This window comes from Myxine glutinosa, chromosome 8, assembly GCF_964187855.1.
Source record: "Myxine glutinosa chromosome 8, kmMyxGlut1.1, whole genome shotgun sequence".
Taxonomy (NCBI): Eukaryota; Metazoa; Chordata; class Myxini; order Myxiniformes; family Myxinidae; genus Myxine; species Myxine glutinosa.
Window position 1 is genome coordinate 88,421,720 of NC_136268.1, and position 15,798 is coordinate 88,437,517.

The 15,798-nt window shown below is 40.3% G+C and overlaps 1 protein-coding gene across 5 annotated transcripts in view; it reads right to left on the reverse strand.

Annotated features, from left to right (window-relative positions):
- The window catches only part of LOC137432685 (PH and SEC7 domain-containing protein 1), a 165,501-nt gene that overhangs the window by 106,811 nt on the left and 42,892 nt on the right, over positions 1 to 15,798 (reverse strand). For all 5 annotated transcript variants that reach the window (XM_078783468.1, XM_068124793.2, XM_078783471.1 and 2 more), the window contains 2 exons: positions 2,496 to 2,666; positions 1,604 to 1,684 (listed from right to left, as the gene is read on the reverse strand). In XM_078783468.1, coding sequence (XP_078639594.1) covers positions 1,604 to 1,684; positions 2,496 to 2,666 — 252 coding nt within the window. The remainder of the gene's footprint in view (positions 1 to 1,603; positions 1,685 to 2,495; positions 2,667 to 15,798) is intronic.

Genomic DNA, 15,798 nt, shown 5'->3' on the forward strand with positions numbered 1-15,798 from the left:
GAGGAAGCACAGTGCTGACAGTCAGGGTCAGGGTCAGCTCTGAAATGTGTATGACATAAATATCCATTTGGCAGTCAATCAACAGATGCACAAAGCCAAGACATGGCTGTCGCCACAGAAATTCCTGGGAAATTCATTCCATTTATTTGCTGCCCAAACGGTGCATTTTATGAGATGCAAAATGCAAATTCTCAGTTTCTGAAGTGTGAATTAATTAAGTTTCAACCTTCCTGGAGCGTAATATGGAGGTTGCAGAATGAGAATGATTACGAGTGCTAACTGTAATCGACATTTTTGAAGAGAAGGCCTGGTTTTATCAATGGAGTCTTCATCAGGTCTAATGATTCATAAAAAGTATGTACTTTCAGAAGAATATTGCGTCAGATGAGATTATAACGATGCCTTTATCAGGAAGTCTCCAGGCAATGAGATGTATGTTTGTACAGATGTCTGTCCCCCTTCATCTTACTATAATTCACCAAACGTCCGTCCGTCTGTCTGTCTGTCTGGCTGTCTGTCTGTCTGTCCGTTCGAAGGTACCGCAAAATCGGCTGAATCGATCGCAACGATATTTTGGGTGGGTAATCCAGGGATCTCCAGGAGTAAAATAGGCTATTTAGTTTTTCCAATTTCAGCTTTAGTCTCCAGCATTCTCAGGTTTGGACTCCCGCATAACATTCGCGTTCGCATAATGTTCATTGTGACGATGTTTCCATTGTGACGACTAGCAACGGTACCCGCCCCACGGGCAGGGCTTCAATTGGGAGGCCCAAATGAAAAGGCTAAATATCAGAAATTGAAGGCTTTTTTTCTTTTAAACGATTTATATAAACATCCGTTAAATCTCGATCGGTGCAGCCGTTTGTGCGGCACCCGGGAAAACAACGTCATGCGGGAGCAAGTATCAGCAGGATGTGGCAGTGTGGGAGTCCACCTTTGCACCGATCACTGCACCGGGTGCCGCACAGAAAAAAAAAGCCTTCAATTTCTGATATTTAGCCTTTTCATTTGGGCCTCCCAATTGAAGCCCCGCCCGTAGGGCGGGTATCGTTGCTAGTAAGGGTAGTTTTTAAAGGACAACCTTTTAACACGAATGTGTGTTCACTACCGTCTTTTTTTGAAGACAAACAAAACTCGAAAAACATTTTCCATAAAAGAGTAATTATGTCTCTTCTATAGGAATTGTAGACTGTGGCTTGCAAACTGAGCATCAAGGGCGGTGTACAGAAGTGTTTTTTAAAATAACAATAAATACAAGGCGCAGGGAGGTGAAATTCGCTGCATGTGATGTGCAATGCATGCAGAGGAAAACAAGTGTTCATTTACATCCATATGATGTCTAATAAATGAGGAAGATATAAGCACACCTGACACTAGGCCGAGGCTTCAGACTTTGGCGCGCTCACGAGGCTGCACCGTCAAATAAACTGTTCCAACCTGTCATATTTGATGTGTTTTTACTAGTCTTAATATGATGCACCTACTTGGGTGAGTATATTAGTTGAATAGCTCAATTCTGATAGATTGGAAAGGTGCAAAGTGAAAAGTTTTTGCAAAGTCGAGTGTGGAACAAATTGAGAGCCGCTATACGATCTGCACCCACCTGAGTGCCTTATCCACACTCATTCCTGTGAAATCAAAGAACTGGAGGTATTCTTCAGCAACTTGTCTGGAGAACTCATTGCTGAAAAGAGAGGATCAACAATAACGATATGTGAGGCTGTCTCTTCATTACAACACTCAGGAAAAGAATAAACATTTTTAAAAATGTAATGTTTGAACATCTCAAACATTCCCTTTAAAGCTCTTCAAATGATCTAACCAAGTTTTCTTTTTCCCTCAAACCCATTAAACATTAGCACTGCATTTGCTGTCATCTCATATTCTTCAACTTGTCGTATTATATGATTCTACAATGAAATGCATCTGATGTATGCACCATCCTACTGACCATGTTTCATGGCATTGAATGCAAACTATTTAAGTGGATCTGGAGTATTATCAGCTCATTTTACATTCAGTATTTTGAACAATTGGAGCTACCACCTGTGTGCTCAATACGACGAGATTAAAGGATGAATGCTTGTAAATTCGAAGAAATATAATATTATACATAGGAAGGGAAGGTGAAAATGTGGAATTAAAGAGGTGTGTTATGGGGATCAAAAGGGAAGGTTGCGAAGTGGTCGGGGTCAGGTAGGAGAAGAGAAAGGGACATAAATAGGACATATGAGGTGCAGGTAGTGGGGAAAGGAAATGGCAGCATGCTTGCAAATGTACTACTTTTATTTGAATAGTTGGAGTTGTTTCGGTTTCATATAACTTTGTTTACAAGCATTAAAATGTTTTTTTGTTTTGATTGAAGGACTCATGTTTTGTTTCGCCTTGTTCACCAAATCTACAACTTGTACTTGTACGGGCTCACTTAAAATCATTTTATCTTGCATAATGTTGTCCTCACTACCAAACCTCTATTCTTGGGATGGGATGCATACTTTTTTCCCAAGTGCCTGGCTACATCGCCACCCCGGAAACCATCTAGGTGGTAGAGTCGAGATGCAAGACGACGTGCTGCTCCCGGCTCAGACTTTCCCCCATTGGCCAGTGTGTCCGTACTGCCCAGTTCCAGATCTGTCTCGGACAGGGCCTGCTGTATGTTGGCTTCACTGTCAAGGACACAGAGACAAGCATCACGAAAGAACATCCTTAAGAAGAACTTTACAGCATTCATTTATTATTCCTAAAATCAGAGGAGGGTTGGGTGGAGTCACTATCCTTGATGTCTTCATCCTATTAAAGTTCCAAGAACAATCACGGAGTTTGTTGTCTCTCAGCTTTAAATGGTTTACATTTATTATAGGAAGCAAAACCTTTATCGTAAGAGGACCAAACAGGAAATGGAATTATTTTAAAAAAGAGAAGTTATTTGTGATTCAAACAGTAAAATTTTAGTAATAAGAACAAAAACAATCAAATATGCAAGAGTAAAATGAATGTCAAAGAGAGGAGTAAAAACAATAGCTTTTACATTTGTTTTAAACATTACAGTATTTAACCAATCAAGTGTTTGAAAGGATCATTCTAAGAATAAAATAGATTATTATACCTGCTCTGGGATGTAGCTTACTTAGGGTTGGCAGGTTAGTTCCTAGGTAGTACACTCACCTTTGAGATGTCTAACCTGGGTTCGGTTATCAACCCAAATATAAACTATCACTCTGGTGTTTTTTTTACTTGCTGGGCAATATATCAATGAGTGTGCTGTCCCTCCATATGACCCGTCTACTAGCATGGACTGGTGGATGTTAACGATCCCACTGTATTTATATGAGCAGTAGGCGAGTTACCACTGTCAACCTGAACAAATACCAAACAAGTAGAGCTACAGTCAAAGTACACCGCCTCCATGCAAAAATAAATAAATAAATAACATATCCTCCAGCGCATGATGTTGTTCGGGGCTTTGGCGTCCGGCGATGCTGCCGTGCAGAACATGGAGAAGGCATTGGAAGGGAGCGGTGTACAATAATTGATTGATTAATTGATTAATTAAAATAAATAAATAATAATCGTACAATAATTAATTTCCTAATCAATTGTCTAATATCATACATACCTAAACCAGCACTGTTTTATCCGAATCTGCAAATTTTTGAAAATTAATGAAGTAATTATTCTAAGAATTACATAATTAATTGATGAATTGATTAATAAAGAAATCAAAATACCCTTTATAGCCAAATCACTTGATCACCGACATGTCCAAATATCAGCTTCCGAGCTCAAAAGGTGCTTGAGATATTGCCCAGTTGATAAAGAAAATAAATAATTCTTTAATAAATCGATAATAATTAAGTAATTAATTAATTGATGAATAAAAATATATATAAAATACCGTTTTTGCCAAAGGACGTGCTCACTATTGTGCCAAAATTTCAGCTTCCTAGCTCAAAGGATGACTGATATATCTCCCAGACAAAGAAGGAAACAAACAAGAAAATAAACAATAAACAAATGGAGAGTCATCGCCAGGACCCCTTCAGGACCCGGCGATGATGTCATGCAGTGCCTGGAGATGGAATATTGGAATAGGGAGGGAGCAGTGTACAATTATCGCCCTAACCTGCAGGAGGTGTTGGCTCATCAATACAGTCATACCCTCCACAAATGATGCAACCAGCAACCACTTGCTGCTTAAACTAAAATGAACTAATTCTAGCTGACTGCAGTGCAGCTCTTCTGGTCTTGTAATATATCATCCATGGTAGCCAAAGGCAGCGGTAATAAAGATTAGAAAAGAAAAAGGGAGTCTCTTAAACATTCTACAATCAACAACTATAAATGATGAAAGCTGCCATTGCTTATAAATGGGAACATAGGCTCGAGCTTTCTTAGTCTGTCATTGTCTTTACTTTGTTTAATAAAACAGATGGTCACAATGTCAACAGCTATGCATGAGCAATGTGGATATTGTCAGAGATCCAAAAGCATTCTGAGTTTTGCTATTGTTTTTCAGGTCTATTATTATCAGAGTATCGAGAATAGGTGGACGATGAAATGACAGAGAAAGCGGAGGCAAGCATGTAGGTCATGACACGTGGGACAAAATAGAAAACGAGACACACATAATCTCTCATGTCTTTGCAAAAGAGCAAGGGAAGGACTCAGGAGTAAAATGAAGGGAAACTTCCAGCAAAGCCCCCAAAGAGTCGCCATCCCCATTTGAAGGTCAAAATAATGCTTTGTGGTCAAAGTGAGAAAAGAAACTTGAACATACATATGCTCGTGTATATATATATATATATATCGAAAAATCGCTTTACACTTTTTGTCGATAAACATTGCTCAAATCTGAAAAATATACACAAAGAATTAAGTTAAGCACCCCTACACAAAGAATTAAGTTAAGCACCCCCTAATATATATTCTTTGTGTATATGTATACATTGGCAAATTGCGAAGATGGTCCCTCCAATAGCCAATCTGGATGAATTGGAACGTGCATTACATCGGGAATGGAACAACCTGCCACAGCAACGCATACGACGGCTTACAGGGTCTATGAGACGTAGGGTTGAGTCAGTGATCCGATCACGTGGGTCCTACACACGTTATTGACGCAAAGATCGCTAGAGGTCTTCTCAGAACAATGACTGTACGTTAGAAAACATAAACGTCATCCACACTGTCCGTGATGGACCTATAGCTCCATACTTAAATTGAGGTGAAAATATGCCTAAAATTCCCAAAAAATTTCACCTTAAATTATTCAGAATAAAATATTGAAAACGGCATGATTGTTATGTTTTTATGTGACCATAATATCACTTCTCCAGAAAATATAGCAATATCATGGGTATATTACACTGTTTTGACGACAACAAACTTGTAATGTGCGAGGTTGTAAAAAAACGGGGGGGGTGCTTAACTTAATTCTTTGTGTATACATTTTCATTTTAGGTTCTGCAACTATTTCTTTTGTCATTATCCCATATGTCTGAAAATAATATAGTGACGAAAAAGATGTCGCGGTTAATTAATTCATTGATTGATATAGTCATTATAGCGTCACAGACAACCTAGACACCTAGAGGATAGGTATAATCGGTGTGGTAGTTCAAAAGAGATTTTGGATGAAGAAAAGAAAGATTCGACAATATAAAAAGTTTAAAGTATATGAGTCATTCGAATAATTTCATAAAGGATGATGAAAAAGAGATCATTAAAGTTGGGGTGCGCACACCGACCTCCAACCATATTACAGCAGCCAATGACTTATGTGAGGCAACTATTTCCACTTAATCGTTGATTATTTTTTCAAAGCAGATCTATGCAAATATTTCTCCCACTGAATTTTACTTTTCCTACAACCTCACCTGCACCCCTTCGATTCATGTATGAAAAACCTGAAACATATCGGGGTTGGTCAAGCTTTTCCTTGGTTTATGATGATAAATTAACCTGGGACTTCTTTGAACAATGAACTTCTTCCATATCTCACTTTCCCTTCTCAGTCACACTGCGGTTCTCCAGAAAAATTTTTATAGGCCAAGCTGCCAAGGTACACAAGGGCATGTGGCAATTATAAGCGACTTGCTTTTCCCACCTGGACAGCACACCATACTGCCGCCAATTTAAGATATCTCTAAGATTTGTAATACCGTGAAAAACCCAAGGCAAGACTTGGTATTATTTACGCCTGACATTTAAACCATACAACCAATGGACTTCTTCCAATACCAGGTATCATTCAGTCAAATTGGTCTGTGGATTACACTTCCTCTTTGTCTTCTCCTTCATAAAATATAGCATCACAATGGACATCAAACAGGATGAGTCATTGTGTTGAAAACTCAACTTCAGCGTCTAAGTCAGGTTTTTCCCAAACTATCATTTCCATCCATATAATCTTCTCTCATATCAGTGAACCTGAATCCGAGACCCATAGATTCTATCATCTCGGGATTTATCAGGATTTCTCAGCATGAGGCAAAATAAGAAGGCCGATGGCTTTTATCGGAGACAGGTAAGGACATTCCTGGTTTTATGCTGACACATCTGATCTCAACCTTGGCTTTCTCTGTCACCTGTCCATCCTCACTCCAAAACCATGATGCATATATTTATTTAAATAAATCCATCTTTTGCATTGGCCTAAGTCCACTTTTTATGCTCACCTACCCTACTTTGTTCCCCATTTTCTTGCCTCTAGAATTGCCTGCTTATGGTTGTCAAATAATATATCGCTTATGTATTTACTGTGAAACCCCGACACTTGCTGATTCGACATTTGCGGACTCCACGTATTCGCGGTTCATAAAATGTGACCTGCTTCTACATTCGTGGCCCTGTGCTTCGTGTATTTGCGCTTTTTGCGGTCCCAAAAACCAACTTCCACAGGCCGCGCATAAACCACCTCCAGCCACGCATAAACCATCTCCCACCAACTGTGTGCACAACAGCTTTAAAACCATGTTCCACCAGCCACACGTATAAACAACCTCCAACCATGCATAAACCATCTTCCAAAAGCCACACGTAACAGATTTAAAACCATGTTCCACCAGCTGTGCACATAAACTAGCCCCAGACACGCATAAAACAGCTGTACATGCGCAGAAACCATACCCAGCACCATCCCCAAACAAACAATGGTCACATTACTTACCCCTCCTCCATATACCCACAACCCCTGCACGATCACTTATGTTCAGCATCTCGTGGGTCTCATTCTTTCTTCTCGTCCTGCTGCCTTGACCTGCTGTGATTCCTCACGCTTGTGGATTTTTTGCACACATTGCTCTATCATGGATCCTAAAAATACGAGTAGTGCAGAAGATGTGTCTTCTCCCGAGAGGCAAAAAAAAGTCATGAACCCAAGCCAGAAAGTGGAGCTTCTTGACCAACTATCAAGAGGTGAGAGTGTGCCATGCGGCCTATGTGGGCAGTCACTATGGTGTGAAAGAGTCAACTGTGCACTACATAAAGAAAAATGAGAAGGCGACTTGCGAAAGTGTTGCAGCTATCGCAGTACCCAGCACCAAAGTGGCTACCCAGATCAGAGATGTTCACATTGAAGAAATGGAGAGGGTATTACATGTGTGGGCAGAGGACAATGCCCATAAAATGTGCCTTTAAGGGGACCTCCGATTTACCATAATTTGTCGATCATTTGTCTGGTGCATGTTACAATCATTTGTCTGGTGCAGGTGGCGTTGCAAACACGAGTGATGCGGGTACGAGTCGAGTGGCTCCAATCCCTTCCAAGCTAGCCGGGGATGGTTTGACCACTTGAAGAAGCGGTCAGGTCTCCACAATGTAAAGCTCACAGGTGATTGTGCCTCAGCGGACCATGAGGCAGCTAAAACTTTCCCTGCTCAACTCGTGCAGCTCATTGAAGAGAAGCGGTATGTACCAGAGCAGGTCTACAATGCAGATGAGACAGGCTTGTTCTGGAAAAAAATGCCCAAGAGAACTTTCATCTCAAAGCGAGAGAGGACAGCATTGGGGTTCAAGGCTGCTAAGGACCGAATATCTTCTCTCCTCTGCGCCATTGCCAAAGAGGACTGCATGATTAAGCTGATGATGCTGCATAGTTCCATAAACCTGCGTGTTCTCACGGGCAAAAAATCAAACTCTGCCAGTATTTTGGAGGGTCAACAGAGAGGTGTGGGTAACAGCTACCATCTTTATAGATTGGATCCACAACTGTTTGATCTCTCAAGTGAAGAGGTGCCTGGCAGAAAAGAACTTTTCCTTCAAGATCCTCCTGCTGGTGGACAATGCTACAGGCCACCCCATAGGAGCTGAAGGTGGCCCATCCCAATGTCGAGGTCATCCTCCTGCCACCCAACACCACCTCCCTGAACCAACCACTCGACCCAGGGGTAATTTCAACATTTAAAATGTACTACACCCACCGCACCTTCCGTCAGATCTTGGATGTTATGGAGTGCAACCCCGAACTTCCTGTCAGGAAATGTTGGAAAGACTTCAACATAGCACACTGCATCAGCACTATCAAAGACTCTCTCGACGAAGTTAAAGCTTCCACCATCAAAGCTTGCTGGCCAAATCTATGGCCACAGGCAGTCAACGACTTCTGAGGCTTTCATAAAACCATGGAAGAGAGGCGGAAAAATTACCGGATTGGCATGGGAGGTGGGAGGGGAAGGTTTTAATGATATGGATTTGGAGTAGCTCATCACCTCGCATGGAAAGGAGCTGACTGAGGAGGAGTTGGATTCCATCATCAAGGTTTCTGAGGAGGAAGGCAGTGAAGAGGAGGTAGACATGGTGAGGTCCAACCTGATCATTAAGTTCCTGGCTGAGGTGCTGCAGGATATGGGTATTGCACTGGATTTGGACCTGAACTAAAATCTAATTGGCTTGTTCTTGTCACCTAACTAACTCATCCACCTAGTTTTGTCATGTCATCAACAACCTTTTGAAATATCATGCTAAATATAGTTTTTGGTCCAATCACTCAATGGTGAAGAATCACTTACAAATTTAAAAAAATTCTCGTATCCGGATTCGTATTCAGATCTTCAATAAAATTGAATCAATTAATTCTTCCATGTCACACACCCAACCAGTCCATCCAATTTCGTCTGAATTAGTCCACAACTTTTTGAAATATCGTGCTATATATAATTTTTTTGCCCTTTCTCTCAATGGTGAAGAATCACTTTAAAATTCTCGGATCCAGACCCAGATCTTCACTAAAATCTAATCATTTCGTTCTTGTCATATACCGAACTTCTCAATCAACTTTCGACTGAATACGTCCGCAACTTTTTGAGATATCCTGTTCACAAACAGACAAACAGATAGGCAAACAAGACATACAAGGGTGCAAACATGACCTCCATCCACTTTCCGCGGCGGAGGTATTAATACAGTAAAAGAACTGCAAAGATGTTAAGGTCAAATGCTGTCACCAAGCAAATGAAAAGCAAAACTACCAACTATTTCTGCCCTTATTGGGACTCATCAGGTAAACACATCGCTGTTCTTAGTGACTTAAGTAAACACTTAGTGACTTTGAAGATGTTTGGCTTATATACTGGTTAATGAATCACCTCTAACTGGTATTTGTGAGGATGCAAAATGATACACCTCTAACTTGTACCCTCTGCTCTTTCCATGCTATGTCTCCTTCCGCCCAGTTTTCCTCAGGATGCACGCACGGTCTGCCAGCAACTTCGTTGTGGTGCAAATGCCATAAGCCTGAATCACTGCTCACCTCCACTCATTAGTTCCACTTTTTGGAGCGTGTGTAACCAACTTCTGCAATGTCTTCAATCACATTCTTCCCTCGATAGCTTCAAGACAGCTGTTTGTCACCATCTCTGATCACCCATACATTACTTGTATCGATCCAAAAACAACTGTGACTTTCATCAGTGAAAGTCGCATGCACAGAGAGGAGTAAGATAATGGTTTTACTCTGTCTGCCGGCCTGGCAGTCAAACAAAATTGAAAATCATTCCAAACAAGACACTTACTGTTTTTAAGGACATTATAAAGGACACAAACAACAGCACACATAACTAATGCAACGTGTTAGAATGGGTGTTGTAATAGACACTGGGTAAAACGGCGGTAAAACCCAGAATAAATGTATTTATACGCCTTTAAAGCTCTTTGAATCTCTGTTTAAATTGAATTATATACTTCAACATTGTAGAACACAAATCGCCTTCATAATTCTTCCAACAACCACGCTATACATCGATATATAGCAGGAGAGGGTGTGGCATGTGAGAGGGTGCATATTGGGGTGAAGAAGAGGCCACCAATATGGCTATGTATATATGAATGAATGATCGTTTTAAGGCCATTTTCCCCGCTAGAGCAGGGGTTAGGCTTGCGGGCCCCATGACAATCATGGTTCCCTGTTTGAGGCAATGTTTTTATGGCCGGATGCCCTTCCTGACGCCAACCCTTAGTCGCCTCTTACGATGCGCAGGTATACGGTGTACCTATTCTAAACCGGGGTACACACCGGGATCATTCATCCCAGCAAGCTGGTACTCAATTTGCCGACCTTGGAAGGATGACAGGCTGAGTCAACCCCCCTGGTGTTAATTTAGTGATCGACCGGGATTCGAACCCAGGATCCTAGGATCCCAAGCCGGCACCCTAACCGCTAAGCCAACACCAGGCTACGTCTACGCTATGTATGATGCGTTATATCGTGATCATTAACCCTTCGATGCATTCGTGGGTCTTTTTTGTCTGGCATGATTTTGTTTTGTAATAACTTTGTTATAAAAACGTTTTTACCCATGATCTTTCAGATTTCCTTCAAATAAAGACCAATGGATGTAGTGTGTGTGTGTGTGTGTGTGTGTGTGTGTGTGTGTGTGTGTGTGTGTGTGTGTGTGTGTGTGTGTGTGTGTGTGTGTGTGTTGTTTGTTTTTTGTTCAGGATGGAGGGGGATTTGTTTTTAAAATTTAACCCCGATAATGCAATCTTGGTTCTTTTATGGCCTCAGGCTATGCCTCAGGCTATGTCTCTATAACATTGTTATAAAAACGTTTTTACCCAAGATCTTTCATATATGCTTCAAAGAAAGGGTAACACATACTCCTGTATGTGTGTGTGTTTTCTTTTTCTTTCAGGATCGGGGAAATTAATTTTTTTTATTTTCACCCCATCTCATTGCCTGGCATGATTGTTTGTTTCACTGTAACATTGTTATAAAAACGATTTTACACATGATTTTTCATATGTGCTTCGAATGAAGGGTAATACATATTCCTGTTTGTGTGTTTTGGGTTTTTTTCATTTCAGGATTGGGGGAATCATTTTTTTAAAATTATACCCCGAGAATGCATTCTGGGTCTTTTTGGACCTGGGCCCAACATGATTTTTGTATCTCTATAACTTTGTTATAAAAACGTTTTTACCCATTATTTTTTCATATATGCTTTGAGTACAGGGTAATACATATTCCTCTGTGTGTTTTGGGGGGTTTTTTCAGGATGGGGAGGAATTCATTTTCTTCATTTTTACCCCATCACATTGCCTGGCATGATTGTTTCACTATAACTTTGTTATAAAACGATTTTACACATTATCTTTCATATACACTTCGAAGGAAGGGTAATACATATTCCTAATACCCTAATGTACAAGTAAATGGCTCTATTCTGCAGGGGATAGCAATGACTAATACCCTAATTTACAAGTTAATGGATCTGTTATACAGGGGTTACCAATGAGTAATACACTAATTTATAAGTGAATGGATCTATTGAGTTGTGTTTTTTTGTAAATACTCATACGTACATGCCATTGGAATGCATCTGTTTGGTTTTTTTTACTCTCCCCCTCACATACACGTTCATAAATGGGGGCAGGTAATAGTGCAAACTATTCTGGGGGAGCAAACAATCTTCATGCCAAGGTTGAGCCTTGTGGGCCAAAGGGTGTGGAAGGTACATCGGAACACACCGCACGCACGCATGCAGCACCGCTTTATAAAGGGTGAGGGGGGTGGGGGCGGGAATGCAATAATTCAATAACAATAATAATAACAAGTCAGGAGACGACGATGGTTCACGAGCGAGAGGTATTCAATGACGAAGGACGGAATATAACCGAAACAGGCCCGGGCATGTTAAAACGAAGGTTACTCACCTTGAAATGAGATAGAAAATAATGTATAATCAGTTATGAGGTTAGTTAGCTACACAATACCGAAAATTCGGTTCCATTCCGACAACTTTGAAACTTTGACCTTTGTGACCTTCAAAGGTCGAAGGTCGAAGATTCTGAAATTTGTTGGAAAACTTTTATTTCATGATGTATGTGATAATATAAGATCATGTATGACATTTCACCCTATTAGGAAGCGAACAATGTCATAAAACCATCAAAAATTTACTTTTCTAAATTTCATGACCTTGTCACCTTGACCTTGGGGCGAAAATGAAAAATCGAGCTCAGTGGGGCTAGACACATGACATTGGCCTAACCAAATACCGAAACCCCTGTCAGATTCCACCAACTCCCTTGGAGAAGATGTAGCTTGAACTTGATTACCCCCTAAAAAGATCTTTTTCGGGTGTCGCTCCGCCCACAATGGGCGCAATACGCCCACTCTAGGCAGGACACAATTACATCATGATATCAACCTCCCACCCAAGTTTCATCAAGATCGGATGATATCATCGGGTAGTTATGCTGCGGACAGACAGACAGACAGACAAACAGACAGACACACACCCATGCCGAATACAGTGGTCACTCTGTTTGATAACTCGCGAACCAATAAAAATTAAAATAATACATCTAAAAGAATACAATAGTAAAGAAAATTACATTTTTTTTTTTTTTTTTTTTTTTACAATAACCTAAATGCTAAACCGGTCAAAAAAGACCCACGACTGCATTTGTGGGGGGAGGGTGGGTGGGGCAGGGGGAATTTTCAATATAAATTCCCCCGATCCTGAAAGAAAAAAACCCCCAAAACACACATACAGAAATACCCTTCCTTCAAAGTGTATATGAAAGATGTGTAAAATCGTTTATATAACAAAGTTATGGAGATACAAAAATCATGTTGGGCCCAGGTCCAAAAAGACCCAGAATGCATTCTAGGAGTATAATTTAAAAAAATTATTCCCCAGATCCTGAAATGAATAAAACCCAAAACACATTCAGCAATATGTATTACCCTTCATTCAAAGCATATGTGAAAGATCATGTGTAAAATCGTTTTTATAACAAAGTTACAGTGAAACGAACAATCATGCCAGGCAATGGGATGGGGTAAAAATTTAAAACATAAATTCCCCCGATCCTGAAAGAAAAAGAAAAACACACACACATACAGGAGGAGTATGTATTACTCTTTCTTTGAAGCATATATGAAAGATCTTGGGTAAAAACGTTTTTATAACAAAGTTATAGAGACATAGCCTGAGACCATAAAAGACCCACGATTGCGTTATAGGGGTTATCTTGAGAAATTGTATCCTAGGGTTAAAGCCTCCATCTCCTAAATTGTGACTCAACATCGTCTTATTACAATGTATAAGGGTGGTGTATAAGACTGCTTCAGCTGCGCTAAACTTCTGGATTTTTAAAAAAACAATCTTTAGATTAATTATTTTATTTAAATTGAACTATCTATTTGAACAATGCGCATGGCATCATGTTCTCTAGTTCATTTGCCTGTATTCATTGTGTACATATTTTGAATAATGCTTCAACTATTAATGTTTCTACCCACCCACCACATCCTTCCGACCCATATTTGACCGACGTCATGTCTTGAACGTGAAACACAAATAACCATGAAATGTCATAGATAATATTTATGTGAGAAAGAGAAACGTTTCATCTTAATATTTGGAAATTCCTTTGGCACATTAATGGATGTGCGAAATTGACTTTAGAATGCGAGAGAAAAAATGAAGGAAAATGTCATTTGCTTTCAAACTTTTGGATATATGTATTAATTACGATCTTATTGAATGTTGATGAGGCACAACCTGCTTAGATAGTTTTGGCCTACAAAATTCAATACCCCAGCGATCGTTACTCTGCAGGAAGCCATTACATCTCAATCCATGATTAATTTTGACTTTGGCTGGTGTGCTGCTACATTTAAACCACTTGGGTCAATATAAAACAAAAAATAAGATACTAAGCTTGCAAGTAAACCTTTTGAGAGGAACAAGTCGGATGTAATATGTATTTTTCCTGTGATTGATAAAAGTTGTTTTTTATACAGGCTCTAAGGCCTATGGAGGAGCCAGGACACAAGTCAAGTACGCATGCAGACGGATAAATGAGACATCTTAGCAAGTGCAATATTCACAGAGGAAATGATGGCAATAAACACACAAGCACAGCAATAATTAATAAACTAATAAACACACAGCATGACAAGAGCACGGACTGCGAAGGAGCCCCAACAAGACGACACAGAACACGTACTTAACCAAATATAACTGCAGCTTTAGATCTATAAAACCAAGGGGTTTTGTTGGGAAGATGGGGGTATTCAAAGGCATGAATTAACCTTAAAGTTGGGCAGAGAAAATAGAGGGGGGAAAAGAATTAGAAATGGGGTGGGCATTTCTTCTCACGACTGGTGTGGCCATGCAGCGGTGTGAAAGGGGGCCATGTCGGTACGGTTGGCAGCCGGGTATAATGGTATAGCCGATCGTGCTGGATGATGTGTGGCTACCTATTTTTCTCCAACTTCTCTGGTGTCTAACCCATTCTCTTCTCTGATCACAGCATCGGCGTCACCATGCCAACAGGTCTCCAAATCCGACTAACTAACACCTCTCCGGATAAGAAATGAACTTCAACCACTTCCTGTTGCTAACTCAAGTTTTCAAAGACATCAACTGCTCTGTCAACTCTCTTATGTAACTGCCTGCCTGCTGGAAGAGTTTTAGTCCATTTGGTACGGAGTGTTCCTCCATGCTTCACAGATAGTTAATGGCAATTCCAAGCTGACAGTGTGAACCTGCAGGATGTGTATAAATGGGGAGGAATGATAATCATAAAAATGAGTGGGATAGAGGTGGGATGTTATATAGGTGAACTCAGGCTTTTTGGACATCTCTGTGGCATTACTCAGATCTCTGATTGACAGGTGCCCTCACATGGAAAAAGCCTCACAGTCCCACCCATAAAGGTGAGGCAAACAGCTTGTCGACATTGGCTTTTGTGTTTAAAACAGTCTTTAACAGCACCAGGAGCTTTCACCCTTCCCCATGCACATACTAATTCCATTTTGCATATGTTAGCAAAATACAAATTGCATTTCAAGTTTTCAACGTTGAACAGTCACAATTCCCTCAAACCAGGCCTGTTCCAACCCAATCATTTCCTGTTAAATGTTGGTCATGGCAACCTTATTGAGCTGATAAATGAGGTAGAAAACACTAAAGATGTAGGAGGATAAGAGTCAAAACTGCTTCCTTTTTGCGGAACAATATTTTCTTCACGCTTCAATATACCGGTAGTCGTTATCATCAAAATATTGGGAAACACAAGGGAGAGCAGGAGAGATAAGTGGAAGAGAGACAACATCAGATGTTTTGAACTCAAATTATGATCTGAAAAATGGTTCTCAAATGGCACATGATCTTTGACCTGTTGAACCCAGAATTGAATCAGTTCATCTTTGTGTTACATTCCATACTTTTGCCAAAATTTGGTTGAAATCCCTTCGGTGGTTCTCAAGTTACCATGGCTGTTGGATGCAAGAGGCATACGAATGGAAACATTGATGTATACATTTCAGAATCAAACATCAGTGAT